Source organism: Eleutherodactylus coqui, chromosome 6 (assembly GCF_035609145.1).
Source record: "Eleutherodactylus coqui strain aEleCoq1 chromosome 6, aEleCoq1.hap1, whole genome shotgun sequence".
In the NCBI taxonomy this organism is placed as follows: domain Eukaryota; kingdom Metazoa; phylum Chordata; class Amphibia; order Anura; family Eleutherodactylidae; genus Eleutherodactylus; species Eleutherodactylus coqui.
In genome coordinates this window covers 185,480,045-185,501,475 of record NC_089842.1, presented here as the reverse complement: position 1 = coordinate 185,501,475, position 21,431 = coordinate 185,480,045, and the positions used below count along the sequence as shown (strand labels likewise).

The window sequence follows — 21,431 nt, the reverse complement described above, 5'->3', positions numbered from 1 at the left end:
AGCAATCACACTACTAAACTCCCTCCCTTCTTCGGCTGCTGTCATTGGCTCCCATAAGAGTCCATGCAATGGCCGAGGTATTCTGGCCAGAAAGACAGTTCTAGGACTATCGTTTGGTCCGGCATGAAAGCGCCCGGCGCTATATTGGCTCGGTCGGGCGCTTTTACGCTGTGGGAATACGGCCACATAATCTGATGCATTGGAATCCAATGCATCAGATCGTAGCGTATATCAGCGGGCCGTGAAAACGGCAGACCAATATACTCGCGTGGGAAAGAGCCCTAAAATGAGGGAAGTTGGCTTCTACCTCATTAGGGTTTTTTGCTTTCACCTGGATCAACATTGGGGGTAAATAGGCTGAACTGGATGGGCATATGTCTTTGTTGAGCCTTGCAAATTCTGACTATATATGAACATCACTAATAAGATGTCAGCATTGAACATATACACATATTAAGTCTTCCACCAAACGGTATTTGTTTTAACAAATTAACCCAAATTTAGCTATTTTTCCTTATATTTGAATCTGCACATATTTTTAATTTCTGTATACAGTGGTGCAGTGCTCAAAACTGTATACAGATTGAATCCAATACTCAGCATGCCAAGAGTCGTAATTTCCTAACAACGGGAAAGCCATCTGTTGGAGACCACAGCTCTACAGTGTGGGTTTGTAGAGCTGGTACAATTAATTGATTTATTACCATTTACTGGAAAATCACCACCTATTGGATTATTCACACAAGCGTATATCGGCCCACCATTGTTTTTTTAGCAGAGCTAAGCTGTCTCTCCCCGCCCAACGGCATTGTACCCTCGGCATACATGCATCAGGCCTGGGCCGTCTAAACAGGCACACAAACGTTAATTTGTGCGCCTGTTCACACATCTTTACGGTGCCGCATTTTTACGTGTGTGAAGGAGCCCTAGGATCTAGTTTTCCTTAGTACAGAAGTAATTCTGGGAAGGTTTTATAGTGTTCCTTGAAGGCTATAGAAGACTATGCAAAATGTGGTCTCTGGCAACAGTGTATATTAGGAAATGTCCCAAAACAATTTAGAGCAGACCGCATATTTACAAAAGTAAAAAAATAATTCAAGTATATGATGGTGCCTTTTATATATGTATAGTCCTGGCTATGAACATCTCACCAATGCAATCAATCATTTATACATTTCTCCATTTACTCCTGATCACCAGCATGCGTATCGCTCCTAAACAGCACCGTTTTATGTGTGAGTTAGGGCTTCCACCAACTAGCCCTTTTTTAACGCGATATTGCTGCGTTTTTTTTTTCAATAGGACTTCCGAATGTTAAAATCGTATCGCACAAAAATTGCAAAAAAACGCTTGTGGGTAGAAGCCCTTACATTGTATTATTTTCTGCATCACTAACCAACGCATTCTACACAAAAACTCTTAAAGAAGGGAGTTTACATGGGGGTGTTCACTTTATTGCTCACCATTGTAAGGCACATTGAGAAACATAAAAATGGAACAGGCATTCATTTTAATGTAGATTCTCCATTCAACGTGTGGAAAGATGATGCAGCATATGACATTTATGGACATTATGAAGGGTCTTTAATACATACTAAATTCAGGACTTTACAAATTCAATCCAACATTAACTGCCCCTAAATTGTACAAGTGGTCATTAAACACTTATTTTAGATCGTTTTGATTGTGAAAATGCTGTCCTTACAGTTCTTGTCTCTAAGTGCTTTTTATCAACCCTTTGCAGCCATGCTACTGTTATCACCAACATTTCGTATTCTACGTTCGAGTCTGTCAGTCGGACAAGCCTGTAGGTTCAGCAGAATGTACACTCATGTATTGCCAGGAGGTTGCAGCACATTGAATGCATACCAATAATTGATTGAGCTTTGATATAAAGGGAACCTGTCACCTGTTTCAAGAAATAACGCAGTGCGATGTGCTCTTTTTTTCCCCCCAGCATTTATGACTGGATCCTTGAACAGTTTGAAGGAGCAGAAATGTGAAATATGCATAACATTTAACTTATTAATTTACATTGTTTCTCGTTTTGGGCTTAGGAGTCCAATGGGAGGTCCTATCAGTGATACACAGCCTTCTATGTGTAAGTGTACATACAGAGAGAGCTAACAGTGGCTAGGACTGCGCCCTTGACTCCTAAGCCTAGAGTTAGAAAAATTCAAATGACTAAATTATATGTTATACTAAATCTTTTCCCAAAAAATATATATCAATCTGGTAAGCTTCTCCTGCTCTTTAGCATAATACTGGTCGATCAGACTGCAGGTTCAACGTGACGGGTTACCTTTAAAATAAATTAACAAAACCAGAATACCTTTGGACAGACATGTTGCAAATGCTAGAAGTTCATTAGTACCTCCAACAAGAACATTCTGCATACAAATGAAATGTTCCTGTAGACTATGGACAATAAGACAAAACAAAGTTGTATGGCCTTCACTTATTATAAACCTGAGTTAGATGATCTACCAGGGAATCAAGTTCAAGTACATGTGGTGCGTGAAAGATTTGACCAGTATAAAACATTGAGATTTACCTGCTGTGTGGTCTACTGGTAGATCATATTCTACTGTTTGGCCATCATGACTGATCTATACCATCTCTGTTGGTTTTAAAACAAAATGACAATCCAGACCAAATCTGTTTGATTAAAACTGGTTATTCTTCATCATATGAAGAACAAGGGACAGAATAATAAGCAAAAATGGTGATTCATGGCCCTAATTATAGTTGGTTGTGCTTTTAACCCTTTCCAATCCAATTTGTATCCTGGTTTTCCAAGGGGGCTTACTCTTTTTCTGCCATTATACAATGGCGCTATATGCTGGATAAAGCCAGTACTGCATGAGGTGACACGTTGCATAGGCTCAGACAGCAGAGAGGCTGGCAATATGCAGTAAGAGAACCCTGACGGATGTCTTCCAACATCGGAGCTGTACAGCCTTAAATCATAATGTCTTCAGACGTCAGACAGTGGATTGGAAAGGGTTAAAGGCCACGCTGGTGAAATTTTTTCTTCATTCATTATGTAGGCTAGTGTTACATTGGTTAAGTTTGAAACTTCTGGCCTCTTTATTCTCAGTTGGTCATGCGATCTGAATTCTGACTAGCTCAGATTTACTTAGATTTATGTATTCTCAGTCTGTGTGATGCTATTACAAGGACTGTACCATAGACAATCCTATCATAGTTATTGCTAGTGATTATAGGCTCCTGTCACACAGTTACATTAGAGAAGATCACTGCTCATCCTCCTAACTGTAGGCTTATGGTCTATAGCTTATTTAGACAAATATAGAAGGTAATAATAATTAAACTGTCCACCCAACAGGTAGAAATGGTATAGCCTCCAGCTAATGCTTTGCTAAAAGATCAAGGGATTGAGGTGAAAGTGAAAGCAAAAATCTCACCATCAAGATGGTGCCTGATAAAAAAAAAACTTAAGTATGAGGCCACACTGCATGGAAGTGACTACAATACACCTCAACCACCTCCAGAGTGTGTCAGGCAATCAGGTGATGGGGGAAGGGATGAAAAAATGTGTTTTCTCAGGAGTGGTTCTTTAAGCTATCACTGCCAATTGTGTTTTATTTTCCCAATTTGGCAGTTATAAAGCCTCTGCAAATAAACAAAATATATGAATGCCCACAATCATTATGTGTGTTTAGTCACAGGTTGACCACATTTATTGAGCCATACACGTTTGGTTATCTAAATATGATGGAGGATCAACCCGTTAAGTGGCAGAAGATCACATCTAACATTTGACCAACCTCAGCCTCTCAATGATTGATTAATTGTAAATTGAATATCCTAAAGATTCAGTCGGAACCGTTATGTTTTTGTATTTTCTTTTAAATTATCTACAAAAAAAACCTTTAACTAATGAAACAGACCAAGACAAAATATTACCCCGACCCTCCAACCCATTTGTTATAGTTAATTTGGATCTTAATAATTAAAACCTATATAAAGGAAATTACACATTTTCACATTTCCTCATGGGTTTGCGCTTGTCATCCACCATACAGTATATTTACATATAATGATAGATGTGTAGCAAGGCATTTCTGATTTAATGCTAAGGAGGCTGAATCTTGAATTGAATGAATAAGTCCTCCAGATCTCATCTGGCTTGATCACTTTGAGTGACCTAGTTTGGGTTTAAAACCCTTGTACCCCATTTTTGGCTGTCAAAAGATTTGCAAAGCTCGACACAACATGAGGTGCGAGTCTAAAGTCCCTTCATTTCCTCTTCACATTCAGTTCAGGTTTTATAACTTTTGCTTTTCTTTGTGTGAGAGCCTCTACATTTTCAAAGCTACAAACTAAAAAATCTTTTGAAGGCAAATAGATGTTAAGTATACGGTAACAAAATGTAATTTTTTTGTTTTAGTTCAGCTGGAAAGTGGCATGTTTTAAATTCCATAAGAAGGTGCACAGATATGGTTCATTGAATCCAGAGAAGATTCTTTCACAGTATGTCCACCAGGTGTATGTCTTTCATGCTGACCGCATATCCAGGTGAAGATGAGACAGCTGGTTGCTTTGCTCAAGTGGTCAGGTATTCATCATCCATGCAATTGGCAGATTTCTGGCAATGTTCCAGTTCTGTATGTATTACCGGCTTGGTAGGCCATTGAATGTTTTTTTTCATGATACTGGCATGTCAGAGAGTAGAGGGTGTCCTTGATCTCTATGCACTAGACATATGCGCAACTGTCCCGTGGCGCTGGGATGTGTGGTAAGACTGTGGAGATTTACGGGAATGGATGCTTATTTTTGTTTCTTCTGCTATTAAACAAATGAAATTTAAAAAAAATATTTGAATTAGAATCTATGATAATAGATCTGATAATAGATGTAATAAAATCTATAATAATGCTACCAGCTTACCTGAAAGGATTCTGCCAACAGTTTTGCATGACAAATCTACACAGGGGTCAAGGAGCTTTCACAGCCACTGAGAAATTCAACTTTTAAACCTGGGTGTGCATCTCACCAAGTGCTCTGCAGGTGGGACTTCTTCACCCCTGGTACTCCCTCTCTCTGCCCAAAAAGATGCGCCACAGCAATAATTGTCAGGTGCAATTTCCAATCAGGAAACCACTACAGCTACAAGTCATTGCTGTAGAGCATCTGATTGATAGGCAGGGAGGGTACAGAGGAAAGAAGTCCCAGCCACAGAGCACTTGTAGTGGGAGCACTGGTTGAATTTCTCATCAGTGCGGGTGTAGACATCTATTATATAAAGGTATGATGTGTCCTTGCTCTATGGCCCCTACATAGATCTATCAGCAGTTTTGCATGAGAAAAATTACTGACAGAGTTCCTTTAAAGGCTACAAGTCCCAATTCCCTGATTATATGTTTATTTGCACATAGTAAAAAAATGGACTTTGAAGCTCCAACACCCTAATGCAAATCTGTAACCCAGTCCTCCAACTGCTATTTGCCATTTACAGTATAATACTGGTGTCTTCCTATCTAGAGGGAGCTTTGGGTTATCTCCATCTGCAATAGCTGCTCCCCAGTTGCAAAGTGAAGCCCCATTTTCACGCAACGATCATCGCTCAAAATTGGCTCAAACGATGTATTTTGAGCAATAATCGTTGCATGTAAATGCTATCATCATTTGCTTTTTGTCCGAACAATGATTTTTAGTTGAGTTTAAAATCCATTGTTCGGCCAGAAAGCTGTGATTCTCCATGGGAGCGCTGATAACTTTGTTTTCAGCTGCAGTCCCATGGCAGAACAAAGGGGTTGTATGCAGATAACAGACCACCTGCTGTTCTCTGCATACAGCTCAGGGAGGCTCATTTACATGCAAATGAAGGTAATAAGGTAATAAACTTCTAATGAGCATTAGTGCCCATTAGCAGCTTATGCAAACTGATCGCTCAAACTGTCATTCTGCATATTTTTTGAATGAATTTTGAGCAATCATCTTTGCGTGTAAATGGGGCTTAAATCCCATTATTCAAAGACTAGTTTCACAGCTGCACTTTTTCTTGCGCACAGGCTGGTACATCCTTCTCTGGGCAAATTAATGAGCTCTCAAAACAAAAGTCAGAGATGTCTTGGGTTGATTGCTTAGTTAAAGTTGTTGCCTCACTTCTAGCTGTTTTGTAAACAGCTCCGTACATTGCGCAGTGGCTGAGGTTGGTACTGAAGACTAAGTCCTATTGAAGTGAATGGGACTAAACCTACAGTACCAGTCCATGCCACTGCGCAATGTATGGAGCTGTCTACTTCCTGCAGCAGAACAGCTAGAAGTTAGGCAACCTCTTTAAGGTTAAGGCTAACCGGTAGTTCCCATTCCCTATCAGAGGGCAGCGTCAGCCAATGTGAAAGTCAGTAGTCCCTCAAAGATGCTCGAAGCTCCAGTTTCTTCTGCACTGTATAGTATTAAATATAATCAGGGACCAGAGGACAGAATTCAGTGTATAAATTAGAAAATTAAAGGTTAAGCAGAAAAATATGTAATGAATTTACTATATTGCCCTAGAAAGTCAGTAATGTGTGCTACCTCTGCTATAAACCACTGATGATCTAAAAGAACAGATCAGAATTGCACTCTATTAAAAGGATGTGATAAAGTCATTAAAATATAATATATTGGTATAGAGCTAAAGAGAAGAAACTATTTTCTCCATATAAGCTATGCCTATGCAATGGTTTCTCCATCAGGCGTATAAGTGGTTCTCACCTTCTCGTGCTGTGTGCATGCCTTTGAATGCTAGTGATGCAGTAATGTCACAGTTGTGAGGAGACAATGGAGTGCCCCCAGTATGCTGCCATCCATGACCTGTCACATATCCTGCGGATGCTGCTGTGCCGTATGCCATGTAAGGGGATACTGGTGCTGCAGTGGGGTATGGAGTCATTCCTGAAGCTGCAACAAAACTACCAACCGTTGGTAAACCACTAGCTGTCTGCAAAGAAAGAAAAAAATTAAGGCTTATTGTAACATTATTTGTAGGTTTTAAGGGGTATACTCATTTTAGACATTTATGGCATATTCACAGGATATACTATAATGTCTGACCAGGTGGAACCCACATCTATCTCCATAATGCGGGTCACCCAGCCTGCCTGGAGCAACAGCCAGTGGAGAGGTGGCCAAAAACATCTGGGCCTGCTTTGCTTCACAATTCCATTAATCCCAGTCATCTCTCCACTCACTGTGGCTATGGGACCCACATCTATAAGACATTTATGCCATATCCTGTATTTCACCTGATTCTCAATCATTTGAAAGGGACCTAGCTGCAACAACAGCCATATCCTATGGACAATAGTGGTGCTATTTTTGAGAAACACCAGACCTCTTTTTCTAAACTTATACAACAACCACAGTAGACAATTTGGACAATGAACTAAACTGGATACAAATGGTGATACTCATGACCTCAAAATTGAGTCGTCACTGTGATGAAGTTCAAAATTAGTCCGCAGCTATATTGAACTTTATAGGCATTTTTGAGTGCTACTCTTCTTTACAGTTGAAGCAATTCTTTCATGAATCTCTAGTTTGAGCACACACCTGAGACCCACACAGAAGTTGAACTGAGATTATATCCTATGTTGTACAGAACCTCCCAACACTTCTCTTGCTCCTCCTACAGATTGTCAGTTGCACATGCTCAGTTGCAGTATTGAGTTTATACATGTGCATATGAGAATGGCTGCAAGCCAAACATAATACAAGGCGTTGGTTATCAGACAAAGATCTTCCCACACACAGGTCCAAAAACAGCTAATGGGTCTGTTTTTAAATAAAGCTTAATGTATAGAATACGTAGTACCCCATTTAGAACCCCAACATAATGGAGCTATCCACCACTGATTTAATGTTGCCCATGTGTTTTCACTCTCTCGGGGGCATAGTCATCCTAGGTTGACAAGAGTTAAGAAAGAGAATGGTTTCCAATGACTGACATCTTTCAGGAAAGTGATTTAAATAGGGCTCATGCTATTTGTGCACTTTCCAGGTATAAAAAGGTGTCTCATGAATCAATAACACTTAAGAATCTCAATATGTTTCATATGAATGTAAATCACTTAGATAGCGAAAATATTTTACAGCTTCTTGACTAGTAGCCTGCATTTCCATTCTCAGCATCCCACAAACAAAGGCAATGTTTGGCAAGTAGTTTTGACCTTAAGATTTTCACACAAAGGATCCTTTAAACCTGAGCCACCAAGATTAACGTATTTTATGTGTTTAGACATCACCTTGAATTCAAGTAAACAGGAACACATTTAGAAAGTCCCAAATCTCCTGTTCAGTGGCAGGTGAATTACCTCTTCAGTACAACCAATTTTGCAGAGGTCTCAAATTTCAAAAAGAGGCCAACTCTTTGTGGGAAGCATTCTAGTCAATGGAATTTTATTTGGTCAACTAAATGCCTATAACGTGGTCCAAGATAGGTTTTGTCTTCATTTTCTCATTATTATATTGTTTCCACCCAACTTTCAAGGAGCAAAATTACGATCTTTTGAACATGCAAAGCCCACAAGTTAATCCAGTTTTAATGGTGCCCAGAAAGTAGTTCGTATTCTATTAATGGTGACCTCAGCAAATATGAAGGCAACATTGAATTGAGTTTGTAGGACATTTCCTTACAAAGGTTGTCAATATCTATGAGATTTGTTCATGGTTTAAAACTAAAGACTTGTTTGCATAACAAATATTGTACTCGCTCAATTATATTTATTGCCAAGGCCAGTCTTGGTGACATCATTGTAGAGTAACTCTAAAGACTTCCTTCTGCTATGGACTTAAAGGTTCAACATTAGAAATCCGTGGCTAACTTAATCTTGGAACACTGCCACACCTGACCAAGAATTGTCTATTATTACAGCGCAGTTCGATAAAAGGAACGTAGGCAAGCTGCAACATTACACACAACCTTGATAGATTTTAGTTTGGCATCCCATGCTCTCGTAGAATTTCTGGCATGGCAGCTATAAAAATTTGCCCCAATCTCAATCCACAATTACTTGATGATCTAGAATTTTAGATTTTTTGCTTTTTGAATAGATAAAATAAAAATATGGTTCTTTCTTCATATGTTCTCCAATTGCCAATGTACCCGTCATGGATGGACAGAAAGCTATTCAGGAGGCACAAATCCTGAAAATGGGTATCGCCACCAAGGTATAAAAATCCTTTTGTATTTTGAAAGGGTAACTTGCTAGAATAATGTTTTATTTTTGTTGACTGAGAACGACCATGTTGATTTATCTAGTGAACCAAGTCATTCTTAAAATTGTATCGGACAAGTGTTGAGTACTTTGTAAACACTGTCATCTATACACACAGCCATCATGCAGAAATCATCCCCTGCCAACATGCAGACACATAAGAGCAGAATTATACTAATGAGATAAACAAACAAGAATTGTCAAATCCTGGGATTTAGCCGATTGACATTATCCAGAGGAAATGTTTATTTTAATGCTGTCAAATCAATTTGAGCTCTTCTTTATTTTTTTTCTTTTCTCTTCACATTGATGTCACATTTGTATTTTTATTTAATATAGAACAAAGGACCCACATTTTGTTTTTGTATGAGGACTCACTCTTGTAGGGGATCTATCATGCTTAAAGGGACTATATTGATAACATTTTTTTGCAGTAATTAAAACCAGATAGTGAAACATTTTCCATTTTTTTCTAAACAGTTTTTATATTCTGACCATAGAATTTTTTATTCTGTTGTGTCTACAGAACTATGGGGGCTGGACATTACTCAAGCTGCATTTAGAGATATGCTTTACAGCAGCTTCATGGGCCATTCACACAATGGACAGAAGCTGACCCATTGACTTGTATGGGAGACTGTTCTAGACATGCTCTGACCTGTGCAGAGGTCATTTTGCAGGGAGGGGCAGTAGATAGTCACAGCTGATCACCTCTTGTGAATGGTGGATCCTGCGTTATCCACATATAGGTGTTACTTTTCAGTGTAATCCTGCCTGTGATGTTAAGATGACTGCTGAAAAGTTTTCTCTAAATATCAGGAAGTATCAGACACAGAAGATATTTCCATTATGCTACTTCTTTTTGTAGGTTCCGCTTAGGGTTTTGGCTTACTAATGGAAATGCAAAATAATGATACTACCATATGAAAGGGGTCTCAATCCTATTGCCCTGGTGAATTGCAATCCACCAGTAACTGGAAGCCATTAACTCAGTCGATTATAGGGGAAGTAGAGTGAAAAATCTCATTTCATTAACCATTTACTAAAATGCACTAAACGTATGAATAGCATTGTTTTATTTTTTTATCCCTAAGTCTTAATGCATTATGTTCTGCAAGACGGTAACCATTCAACTCAATTATTTCTTCATGCCACCACAAAGAAAAGTAAACATCCATGGCACGAATAGCCAAAGTTATGTATAGTCTCTCTCTATTATGTCACATGAGTTAGAGCATAGGACGTCATAGGGGGACCCCCGGCTTGGAACTCCCTCTATAAGCTGGAATGGAAAGCTGCACTCTGAAAGTGTCTTCTGCTCTGACAGGCTTGAGCTGTCCTTGAATCATATTTCATCTGAATGGCAGCTATGTAACACTACATTACCCTCTTAGCTACTGCTGCTGCGAAATGCGTGGCTTGCCTTAAGCTGTTTGCCAGGGGTGTTAGGAGCTGGCAGCGTTCAGCTGCTTGTGGCGGCTCTTCTTTGAAGGGCATTATCTCTTTAGGCTAGGGTGACACATCATACAGCCAAAAGTCACTGTCACCCTGCCTGCATCACAGCTAATGGAAGTTAATGTGCTATCTGCAAGTTACAACATTAGCAAAAATACAGCAGTTGTAGATTCCTGGGTATTGGCGTGTCATGGTAACTTGTATGTTGTGTGGCCTATTCCGCTGTATAGCCCTAGCCATAATGACTCTTAATACTAATGATAGAATAAAGATAGTATAGAGACTAACAAAAAAACTATAAAAATTAGTAGTTTGAGGCATCTTGATAACAGTAAGCATAAAAAAAATATCAATGTAAACTGTATCATAGCACAGATATGTTTAGCGATATAGTAGGCATTACAGGTGAGTTCATCATCTTGGATGTACATGGACACGCAAATGAAATGCTTGTTTCTCTTCGCTTTGACCCACTTTAACTGTGTCTTAAACTGCAACTGTTGCTCATAATAGAAGCTGTGGTGTAGTAATCCAGGACATTGTCACAAGTAGGAGAGAACAAGGAGGAGTCGACATCCTCATTTCTCGGTTCTTCTGGTAACAGTAGAATGTGTTTAAGAGAAGCAAGGGCAAGGAAAAGAATTAGAGAGTACAAAAGAATAGGCAAGGTCAAGATATAGATCTTGATATTTAAGCGGTGATAAGATCTCCCTAAGCCCCATATTATTAGAGGCTTATTTGTCAAATGCTGGAATGTATCCAGTTCTGTAACATGTCAGTGCGGGATTCATCTGTTTCTCCACCCAGAATTCTCTTAAAGAACCACTCTGGGTTTTTATTTTCTTTGAGAAATCCATTATAATATCAGTGACCTCTGCTGTGAGGAATCTAATTCTCTAGCTAGTCCTCTCCAAGCTATGCATTTACTGTGCATATACTGTGCATTTCTTTAGGCCTCCAAGTCACATGACCAGCACTCTGACAATGCTGCGTGTCCTGCAGTTAATGGGTCAATTTTCTGTCAACTGCCATTAAAGGGGTTGTCCCGTGCCGAAACAGGTTTTTTTTTTTTCAATAGCCCCCCCCGTTCGGCGCGAGACAAACCCGATGCAGGGATAAGAAAAAAAAAACGGGTAGTACTTACCCGAATCCCCGCGCTCCGGTGACTTCTTACTTACCTTGTGAAGATGGCCGCTGGGATCTTCACCCTCGGTGGACCGCAGGTCTTCTGTGCGGTCCATTGCCGATTCCAGCCTCCTGATTGGCTGGAATCGGCACACGTGACGGGGCAGGGCTACGAGGAGCCGCTCTCTGGCACGAGCGGCCCCATTCAGAAGGGAGAAGACCGGACTGCGCAAGCACGTCTAATCGGGCGATTAGCCGCTGAAGATTAGACGGCACCATGGAGACGGGGACGCCAGCAACGGAACAGGTAAGTGAATAACTTCTGTATGGCTCATATTTAATGCACGATGTACATTACAAAGTGCATTAATATGGCCATACAGAAGTGTATAACCCCACTTTGTTTCGCGGGACAACCCCTTTAAGATAAACTGTCTTTCTTGCCCATAGCAACCAATCACAAAACAACTTTTACATTCAAGAGTACAATACAAAATAAAAGTTGTGCAATGATTGGTTGCTCTGGGTAAGAAAGACAATTTCTTATTTTGATAGTTGACATAAAGCTGAACCATTACCTACCTGCAGGACACAGAATGTTGTCAGAGTTCTGGTCATGTGACCTGGAGGCTGGAAAAAAACTGCAGAATACACAGCCTGGAGAGTAAGAACTATAGAATTGCGTTCTTCACAACAGGAGTCAGTGCTATTGTGATGAATTTGTCAAAGAAAGTAAAAAAGAAGAAACGCTTACAGCCCATCGTACGCCTTTAAGGCTGCATTCCCACGAACGTATATCGGCTCGGTTTTCACGCTGAGCTGATGTATGTTCTCCTCATCTGCAGGGGTGGGAGGATGGAAGAGCCAGGAGCAGGAACTGGAACTGAGCTCCCGCCCCCTCTCTGCCTCCTCTCCACCCCTCTCCACTATTTGCAATGAAAGGAGGTGGGACAGGGGCGGGGCTAATTCTCGGAACTTGGGCCCTGTCCCGCCTCTCCCCATTGCAAATAGTGCAGAGGGGCGGAGAGGAGGCAGAGAGGGGGCGGGAGCTTAGTTCCTGCACCTGACTCTTCCATCCCCCCCCCCCTGCAGATGAGGAGGACATATATACATTCATGGGAATGCAGCCTTAACACTTAGAATGATGACTTTTTGTAATTGATGTTCATTGTAAAGTATTGATTGTTTGATTTATCTGCTTGTATTATTTTCCAAGACACTGCAGACAGGAGGGGTGAAATCTTCACAAATTGGCGGGTTGTTTCTTAAGCTCCTCCTGTAGCCTGCTCCCCTGTTGTGAACACACAAAAGAGAAACATGGAGTAGCTAATTGTTGGAAAAGAGAACAATCTTTATGCCTGTATAAAATGAATAACAAATGATGTGAGTGAATTATTGTTCAATTGTTGGCCATGTTTACACTGAATGATTATAATTTATTTTTGCATGATTTAACGATTATTTGATCAATAATTGTTCTGCGTGAAAAAGCCCAAACTAATATTACAGAGGACTGTATGACCGTACTGAAGGTTGTTGGAGAAGTGAGAGCAGAACAGAGCAGAGAAAACTGGTATTACAGAGGACTGTTTGACAATTTCAGGAGATAGCTGTGTAGTATTGAGTTGGGGTGACTGTTCTACACAGCCTTTGAAAGAGGGGAGTGGTAGCTGAGCTTATGCAAGTTCATGAGAGAGACCAGCTGATCAGTGCTAGGAATAAGCCCTGCTAGAAAAGTGAATATAGGAGAGCTGCAAACCAAGTATGAAGCTTTCTTCATACATGAGAATGAAAACCATGCAAAAAAAAAACCAACCAAATACATTCATCTTATAGACTCAGTAACGTGTGTATTGTTTTTTTGTTTTTTTATGCACAAAGGTTTCCATAACCTCTAAAGAAGAACTTGTTGGTTGGACAGGTCATGCAGCAGCAAGTTATCGAGAAAACTGAAACGCTTTTCTCATCAAAGGGTCTACCTGCTGAAACATGCGGATTAAATTTGACCGTAAATTTCTGAAGGTAAAAAGTGCTAGTGCAAACAGTTTATAGTCCACATCACATACTGTAAGGGTAAAGGTACCTTTAGGCAGAGCAAATATCGTTCAGATGGTCGCTTAGAAAAGTAATTGAAGCAAGTAAACAACAGTTGTTCATTTGCTTTTACACAGAGCAATGATTGTTCATTAGTAGTTTGCCGAGATATCGATCATAGAGAGGATGTTGGAATGCAAATAACTGCAACTTTACACCAGACGACTTTAGATCAACCAGAAATTTTTGGTGAGCTGAAGCGAAACAAGTAACAACTTATCACTCATCACCCAGTCGGTGGCCATGTTTACACTGAATATCTCTCATTTGAATTTGTACTTTTGAGTTATTAATTATTATAGCTGTATATAATGCTTATGTAAAATTAAAGGTGTTAGCATTCATCAGTGTCTTTTAATAGGGGTATTTGCCCAACTATAAGCTGATCACTGGGGAGCTCACTATAGGGCCCAGCAGTGATCAGCTGTAATCTGTGAGGAAATGTGGCAGAAAATGTTCAGTAACTATACCGTACCACCACAGTAGAAATTAAATGGGTTGTCCAAAGTAATACTTATAAAATGCTGGACATGTTTAAAGCCATCGGACCTACCTGAAAAAATCCTACACCGTACATTCCTTCAGACAAATTTCTTGTCAAATGCGAAAGAAATTCACAGCACACCAGTAGATGGTGTAAAAGAAGACTAATCTTTATTGGTCATGACTTGTGGGGTAGAGACATGTCTACCGGGATTTACATGTCATGGTCCTGATATTGGTCCTCAAGAGGTTGACCATTAAGTTCTTGTTACATTTGTAACGTGGCATGGGATTTTGTAATTCCTGTATGTCTGGATAAGCTTCGTGTAGGAGTGACCAGTATTTCCTAATGATGTGAGAGATCTTTGGGTTGCAAGAATGTTTGTGGATAAATGGAATTGTCTTAGTTTCAAGATCATCTCTTTGCCTGTAGGTGGTTTAGTTTTGTAAAAAAAAAAAAAAAATCCCTACTCCTTTCCCAATATGGCCGCATAAGTAAAATTGTCAGTGATCCCGCTACATGCTTCATGCGCCATGCAGTGATGACTTGTTACTTCCAAAGTGGTTATCCTTCATACTTTAAGGCCGGCTTCACACTGGCGAGGGTGATATCGGGCTGTGAACCATGGCCCAATATAGCTATTGCAAGCCATGTGAAACCCCTGGATGAAAAGGGATTTCCCTGCCACGGCTGAAACGGATTCCCCTGTCACAGCCGCAGCAGAGGATCATCAAGTTCTCTCATTGCTTTCATTGAAAACAATGGGCGATATTGCAGAAAGATAAAACCGGCTGTGATTTTGCACAACATTACATGAGTGAAAGCATCGCAGATGGGAATGAAACCATTGAAAATCATTGGCTTCATAATTCTGCATTTTCACTCCCTTTCGCATCGCACAATTTTCTTGCCAGTGTGAAGTCGCCCTAGTTCCACTTTTCAAACTTAACCACCTACAAACAGACAAGAGATTTCCACTGAGAAGGATATTTGTTCACAAATAATCCCTAACAGCCGAAGCTCCAAGATTATGTGGAAACAGTGGTCAGTCTTACACAATGTATGCAGACATAATGAAACTCACCCCCACTGCATTCTGTGGTACAAAGTGCAAAAACGTAAGGGACAACCTTGTGAAGGCCGATATAGAGACCATCACACATAAATCTAGACAGACATTTTTCACCACCCCATGCAAGTCGTGACCAACAGAGGTTACACTATTTTTGCACCATATGCTTCAATCTGCCATAGATTCCCTTGCCTTTATGACTGGACTGCATAATCCTTACAAAGAGCACCTTTTTACGTGGCGTGAGGTACTATTGTTTCTAGTGTTTGACAAGTTCTCTTAGAAAACCTAGTTGATGGTCCAAGTACATTCCCATATAATACTGAAGAAGCCACCCAGACTTTCAGTGAAGACCTAGGATGTGGCCAACACTTTGAAAACATTTTAAACAAATGTTCCTAACTACTGATAGAAAATAACTTACAATCCAGATCATAACTCCAAGTAGTAAAACAGTAACTTGTATCTACCCTTCCATTGGAAGAATAGTCTGATAGAGAAAGCTAACAAAACGATAGTAGTTTTTTGTATATCTACAGAACATTAAAAGCACACTATTTCTGTGTGATAATTCCAGTTTCATATGAACGTATTATGGCTGCACGTCTACATCAGTAATACGGACATGTATTTTGGCGGAACCGCTGTTTACCGACTCAAATAATTGATTCCTGAAGTGAGTACTGGTCTACAGACTCCCATAGAGGTAGGTTTTAAAAAGGTCTATGTCCTCCAGTACCACCAGACATCAGATGACCGACAAGACGTGGAGAAGACAAGCATAGGAGCAAGGAGGACAAGTACAGGCCCGCTCCCCCTTCAGAGATGGCGATCCTGGCAAAAGGTATGTCTTTCTGTCTCACTCCATACTTGGGTGCTTTCATGTTATGGAAGAACCTACATTATGTTCACAGCGAAATTATCACAATTTGCTAATATATCCAAGATTCACAGAGATGCTACAGGGCCCACTGTCCCTATCTTTTCTATTACTAACATGAACATGACAGAAGAGTCACTTAACTCCATCTAAGGACTGTCATGCAGTGGAGACTTATGGTCTCCTTAATGAAACAGAATGCTTCTTAACTCTTGTCCCACATATAGAAAGGGGAACTGAAGTGCCATTTCAATATTACCAATGAGGAGGGACTGACACGTAAATCTTCAAGAGTCATGTTTGATCATAAAACCCGTGGACAAGGGGACGCTGTAGTTATGGTGAAGACTGTAAAGAAATCATGTCAAAACACTGACACCAATACTTTCATCCGCCTTGATAGAGATCCAAATCAGTATATTCCAGTGTGGTCTGTAGCTTAAAGAGGGAATCATAGATCCCAAAACCAGGCAAAATTGTATCTGACTGTCCATTACCCCATAACTTCAATTCACTACAGTATGGACTCCCCAAAATTCATAAACATCTACACAAACCTTTTGACAAAGCCATTGTGGTCTGCACAGACTCAAATTATATCTCTTCTTTCAATAATTGTAGAGAAAGTATTTACATCATCAGTATAACACACCTGCTCCTTTTGGCATGATGCATCACAAGTGCTTTCCGTAATCCATGAATGGTCTCCATTTCTCCAGACAACATCCTTTTAATATGGGATGCCTGCAGCCTTATACTCCAATACAGCACATTAAAATTCTACTAGCTGTCAAAAGATTTCTGGAATACCAGACATATGGAAACACAGCTAAATCCTTTTTCCTGGGTCTCTTTGAAATCATTCTAACCAATTCCTCATTTCGGATTGTGGGATCAGTTATATCCACAGGTACAAGGTACTGCTATGGGTTCCAGTGTCGCCTCTTGTATGCTGATATATTGATGTTAATTTTGAAGACTACATGTTCCCTAACCCCATCTTTTAACAGCATGACTTAAGCTGGCACAGATATATAGAATATATTTTCTGTATGGGTTGATGTCACTGTGTACCCAATTAACATTTCACAACATTGTTAAAAGGGATCTATAATAGTATATGGTCTGGGACTCTAATATTGATGACCTATTTTCAGGAAAGGTCATCAATGTCAAATCAGTGGGGGTTCGACATTCAGCATTTCTACTAATCAGTTGGTTTCAGGATCCACAGGGCGCAGGAACTAGCACTGCTCTGTACATTGTGTAGTGGCCTGGAATGGTACTACAAGCTCATTTCCTGCAGACAGAAAATGTCTATTGTATTACTCAAGCAGTTCTCCCCCATTCCCAACATGGCCACATAGGTAAGATTATCAGTTATCCATCGACAGTCTCGTATGTCAAGAGATGACTAATCGCTTCTATGAAAGGAAATATTATGCAGACCTTTTGTCTACTTTACAAACTAAGACGAATTTGACCCTAAAGCTAGTAGAATCGAACCAAGTGGTCAGATGTCGCAGTGAGCCTTGTAATCATTTAAACATTGTCTGGCCAATCACAAAATGTATTTCTTTGGAAATTTCCAACGAACAATACAATCAGAATGGAGGTATGGTTGACTGCCCAACTATGGTCAGAGAAGGGTCAAATGGTAAATTTGCCCACTGTGACATCTGACCACTTGATGTAATGGCAATTTTGTTATTTAAATGTAATTTGTTTAGTTTATTCTATATTGACCCCGTATGGGCACAAAACGCGGTGTCCCTGGTTGAGATCTGTCCTGATATTTCTACATGAATCTGCACCTACCAATGTTTACTTCTCTTCTTTTATATAGATCTGATCAATAGCATTGGCATTACTGGGATGGCAGTAGGACTCTTGTCTACTACAAGCTCTTACAAGCATTGTATCCTGACGAGCACAACAAATAAAGTTGAGTATAAAACTATCTGAGGCTCTCTAACGTCTCTGGAAGTGCTCATGCAGAGCTATATCTTCTCTTCTTTTGCATGACCCAGAACCAAACAGAATTCCATTTGTCCCCAAATATCATTCTAACAATCTCCCACGTTATCAGTAAATACTGGTCACATCGGACAGAGCTAATCCAGACATAAAGGAATTCAAACCCCCACCCCATGCTGTTACAAATGTGACAAGAACTTTAGGGACAACCACGTGAGGACTAATACATGGACCATGACAGGAAAATTCAGACAGACCTTTCTCTCCTCTCCACGCTGTAACCAATAGTGATTACTCTTATTTGGCATTAATTTTCTTGCCTTTATGACTGGATTGAAGAGGAGTGCACTTATTACTTGGTGTGATGCCATTGTCTCCAGTATCTGCCAGATGAGGACAGATTCCCATCAGACAGGGTTTATAATATTATATATAAATATACACACAAGCAGAAGTAAACTATTCCCTGTCTGATGAACCCATGTCAAGATGTTCTGCTTAGGTGACATCAAAAAAGTTCTTGAGCTGTCTCGTAATTTCCTAACATCTGAATATGACAGACATTGTGACTTCATATTAGACAATAGTAAATATGTCTCTTATAAGGATGGGTAAGCTACTTCCTGAGCAATGAATGGTTTAGACACAAGATTATTAGTTTTAGGCTTGCAAAATATATCGAAAAGTATCTGTGATGCTCGATTATTAGCATAAAAGATATCCTGCTCTATAAATCAATGTAGAAAAAGAGGAAAGTCATAGAAAGATAAAATGTTCACAAGCTGATTGAATGGAGAACATATGCCCCGCTACTATTCAGGCAGCCATGTGTAGAGAATTGTTAGACTCATTATGGCTGTGATTAGAGATGAGCAAGCGTACTCGCTAAGGGCAAATACTCGAGCGAGTATTGCCTTTTGCGAGTACCTGCCTGCTCGTCTCAAAGGATTCGGGTGCCGATGGGGAGAGCGGGGAGGAACGGGGGGGGGGGGGGGGGGATTTCTCTCTCTCCCCCCTGCTCACTCCCGCAACTCACCGCTCAACCCGCCGGCACCTGATTCTTTTGAGACGAGCGGGCAGGTACTCGCAATACTCGCTCGGATATTTGCCCTTAGCGAGTACGCTCGCTCATCTCTAGCTGTGATAGAACATTTCTTGCAGACCATTATCCCAGGCAGTATTCGTGTGGGAAGACTACTTTCCATTGCAGCCTGTGTACTTAAATAGTTGTCCTTGATATATCTGCGCCTTTTTTGCATGTAGAACGATTGTGGATTGGTTGTCACCACGACAGCACAAGACAATGTCGCTTGAGCGATAGAAGATTGTTTCAATGGAGTTGGGCTACTTTTCCTGCTCGCCTTCAGTTTTCTGCGCGGATCATATGCTGTCCTTGCACGTACATCCGCGCTGAAAACCACACGCATACATGACCATATGAAATTCGTTTCCGTGATCATTCGCAGGTCTTCCGTTACAGATATCCACATGAGCCCAGCCTTAAGTGGGAAAAGCATAAAATTTATTCCATGTGTATAGTCAGCTGAGTTCAGAGTTTTTTTTTAATACCTCTGATAAGTATGGTGTATCCTGACAGTCTTTGCGGGTCTATGATCTATGCGGTCACACAAGCCATACCAGTTGTCACAATTCAAGAGGCAGCATTGGCCCTTTGAAAGCTGTCTATGCACATTTAACAACGATCGCTCGTCAAACAGTCATTTTCCCCGGCGACCCTACACACAGTTTGACTTGCTACAATGTTTATGTGGTTAGAGAGGTAAGTCGGAGCCAGACTGCTTTTGCACTGCCTTGTCTCCTGGGAAACAAAAGGGAAGATCGGTGAAATTCAACATCCCTGATTCTTCTTTCCCCGGGGGAAAATTGATCCACTCCCATACTCATCAGAGAGGCAGCGGGTTCAGAAAACAAAAGTCTGTGTATGGCGGTCTTAAAGGGGCTGTCACACTTTCAACTGCAGGAGCTACACTGTGTAGTGGCCTGGGTTGGTACTGCAGGCTGAATCACATTTACTTCAATAGGACTCGGCCTGCAGTACCAACCTTGGCCACTATGCAATGCACAGAGCTGTCTGCTTTCTGAAGCAAAACAGCTAGAGGGGGGGGGAAAAGATCCTTTTAAGACTAGTCCTGTATCTAGTACATTAGTGAATGTCGAAGGCCTGAGCCGTACATTTTCAGTACAGAACACATTTTCCTAATGAGCATAATCTATATAAGGTACATAGGGATCATTCCCTTAGTTCTGCAAGATGGTTGTATCTACAATGACTTTCTTTTCCTTGATTGCATCTTTGCAGTTACTTTTCTTTGGTATTTCTGGTAAGGCGCTGCCGTGTACATACAGTTATGAATTTATAGACTTCCAGCTGGGTATATCAATACATTTGATATCTGCACAGTGTTGTACTAGATACATAATGATTTTATAATGTAACTGAATGTAAATTGCAGAAATTAAAATAATGTAACATGCCCTATACATTGTGGAATTGCTGTAGAGTTCAACTATTGTGAAGGGGCAATCCATAGCAAAACTTGTATGTAAATACGTATATTGACACATGAGGATTTAGGTTTGGATTTTTTTAAGGGTTCTGATGTAGATTTTTAGTTCAACCAATAATGATATCCAAACCCCAAAAGACTGAATGGGTTAAAGGAGTTGTCTGGTTTAAAAAAAAATATTTAAAATTCCATGTTACGCCAAGTTACGCTTCTTGACGTCACATCCAGTCCTGACCATTAGAGAAGTACGTCCCTGTCCATCAACTACTGATGACCTATCCAGAACATAGATCACTAGTAGTTGATGGGCAGATTTTTCTGTCCAACCACAGATAAATCCAGATTTTTAGCACATATGACAAAGAACCTGGATGTGCTGGATGGTAGCTGCAGCCAGTAAACACAATGGGGGGTTCACAAAAGAGCTAAGAACTGAAGTATTCCTATTACCAGCACTTCCAGGCCAGATTCCCGGGAGGAAGATGGTGACCGCTCTCCACACACTTCCCTCCTCATCATGTTTGAAATATGGAAGAAGTGGACTAAGTCTGCCAGGCGTCCTGAGCTGTATGAAGATTGTAGGCTGAAG

The 21,431-nt window shown here is 40.4% G+C and overlaps 1 protein-coding gene across 2 annotated transcripts in view; it reads right to left on the bottom strand.

Moving 5' to 3' along the window:
- Window positions 1-1,432: 1,432 nt before the first annotated feature.
- PAX9 (paired box 9) overlaps window positions 1,433-21,431 on the bottom strand; it is a 35,386-nt gene continuing 15,387 nt past the window's right edge. Inside the window, exons 4-5 of one of the 2 annotated variants that reach the window (XM_066608444.1) lie at window positions 6,727-6,952; window positions 1,433-4,812 (exon numbers count right to left, since the gene is read on the bottom strand). In XM_066608444.1, coding sequence (XP_066464541.1) covers window positions 4,715-4,812; window positions 6,727-6,952 — 324 coding nt within the window. In that variant the 3' untranslated portion in view covers window positions 1,433-4,714. The remainder of the gene's footprint in view (window positions 4,813-6,726; window positions 6,953-21,431) is intronic. The other variant, XM_066608445.1, reaches the window with a different exon arrangement.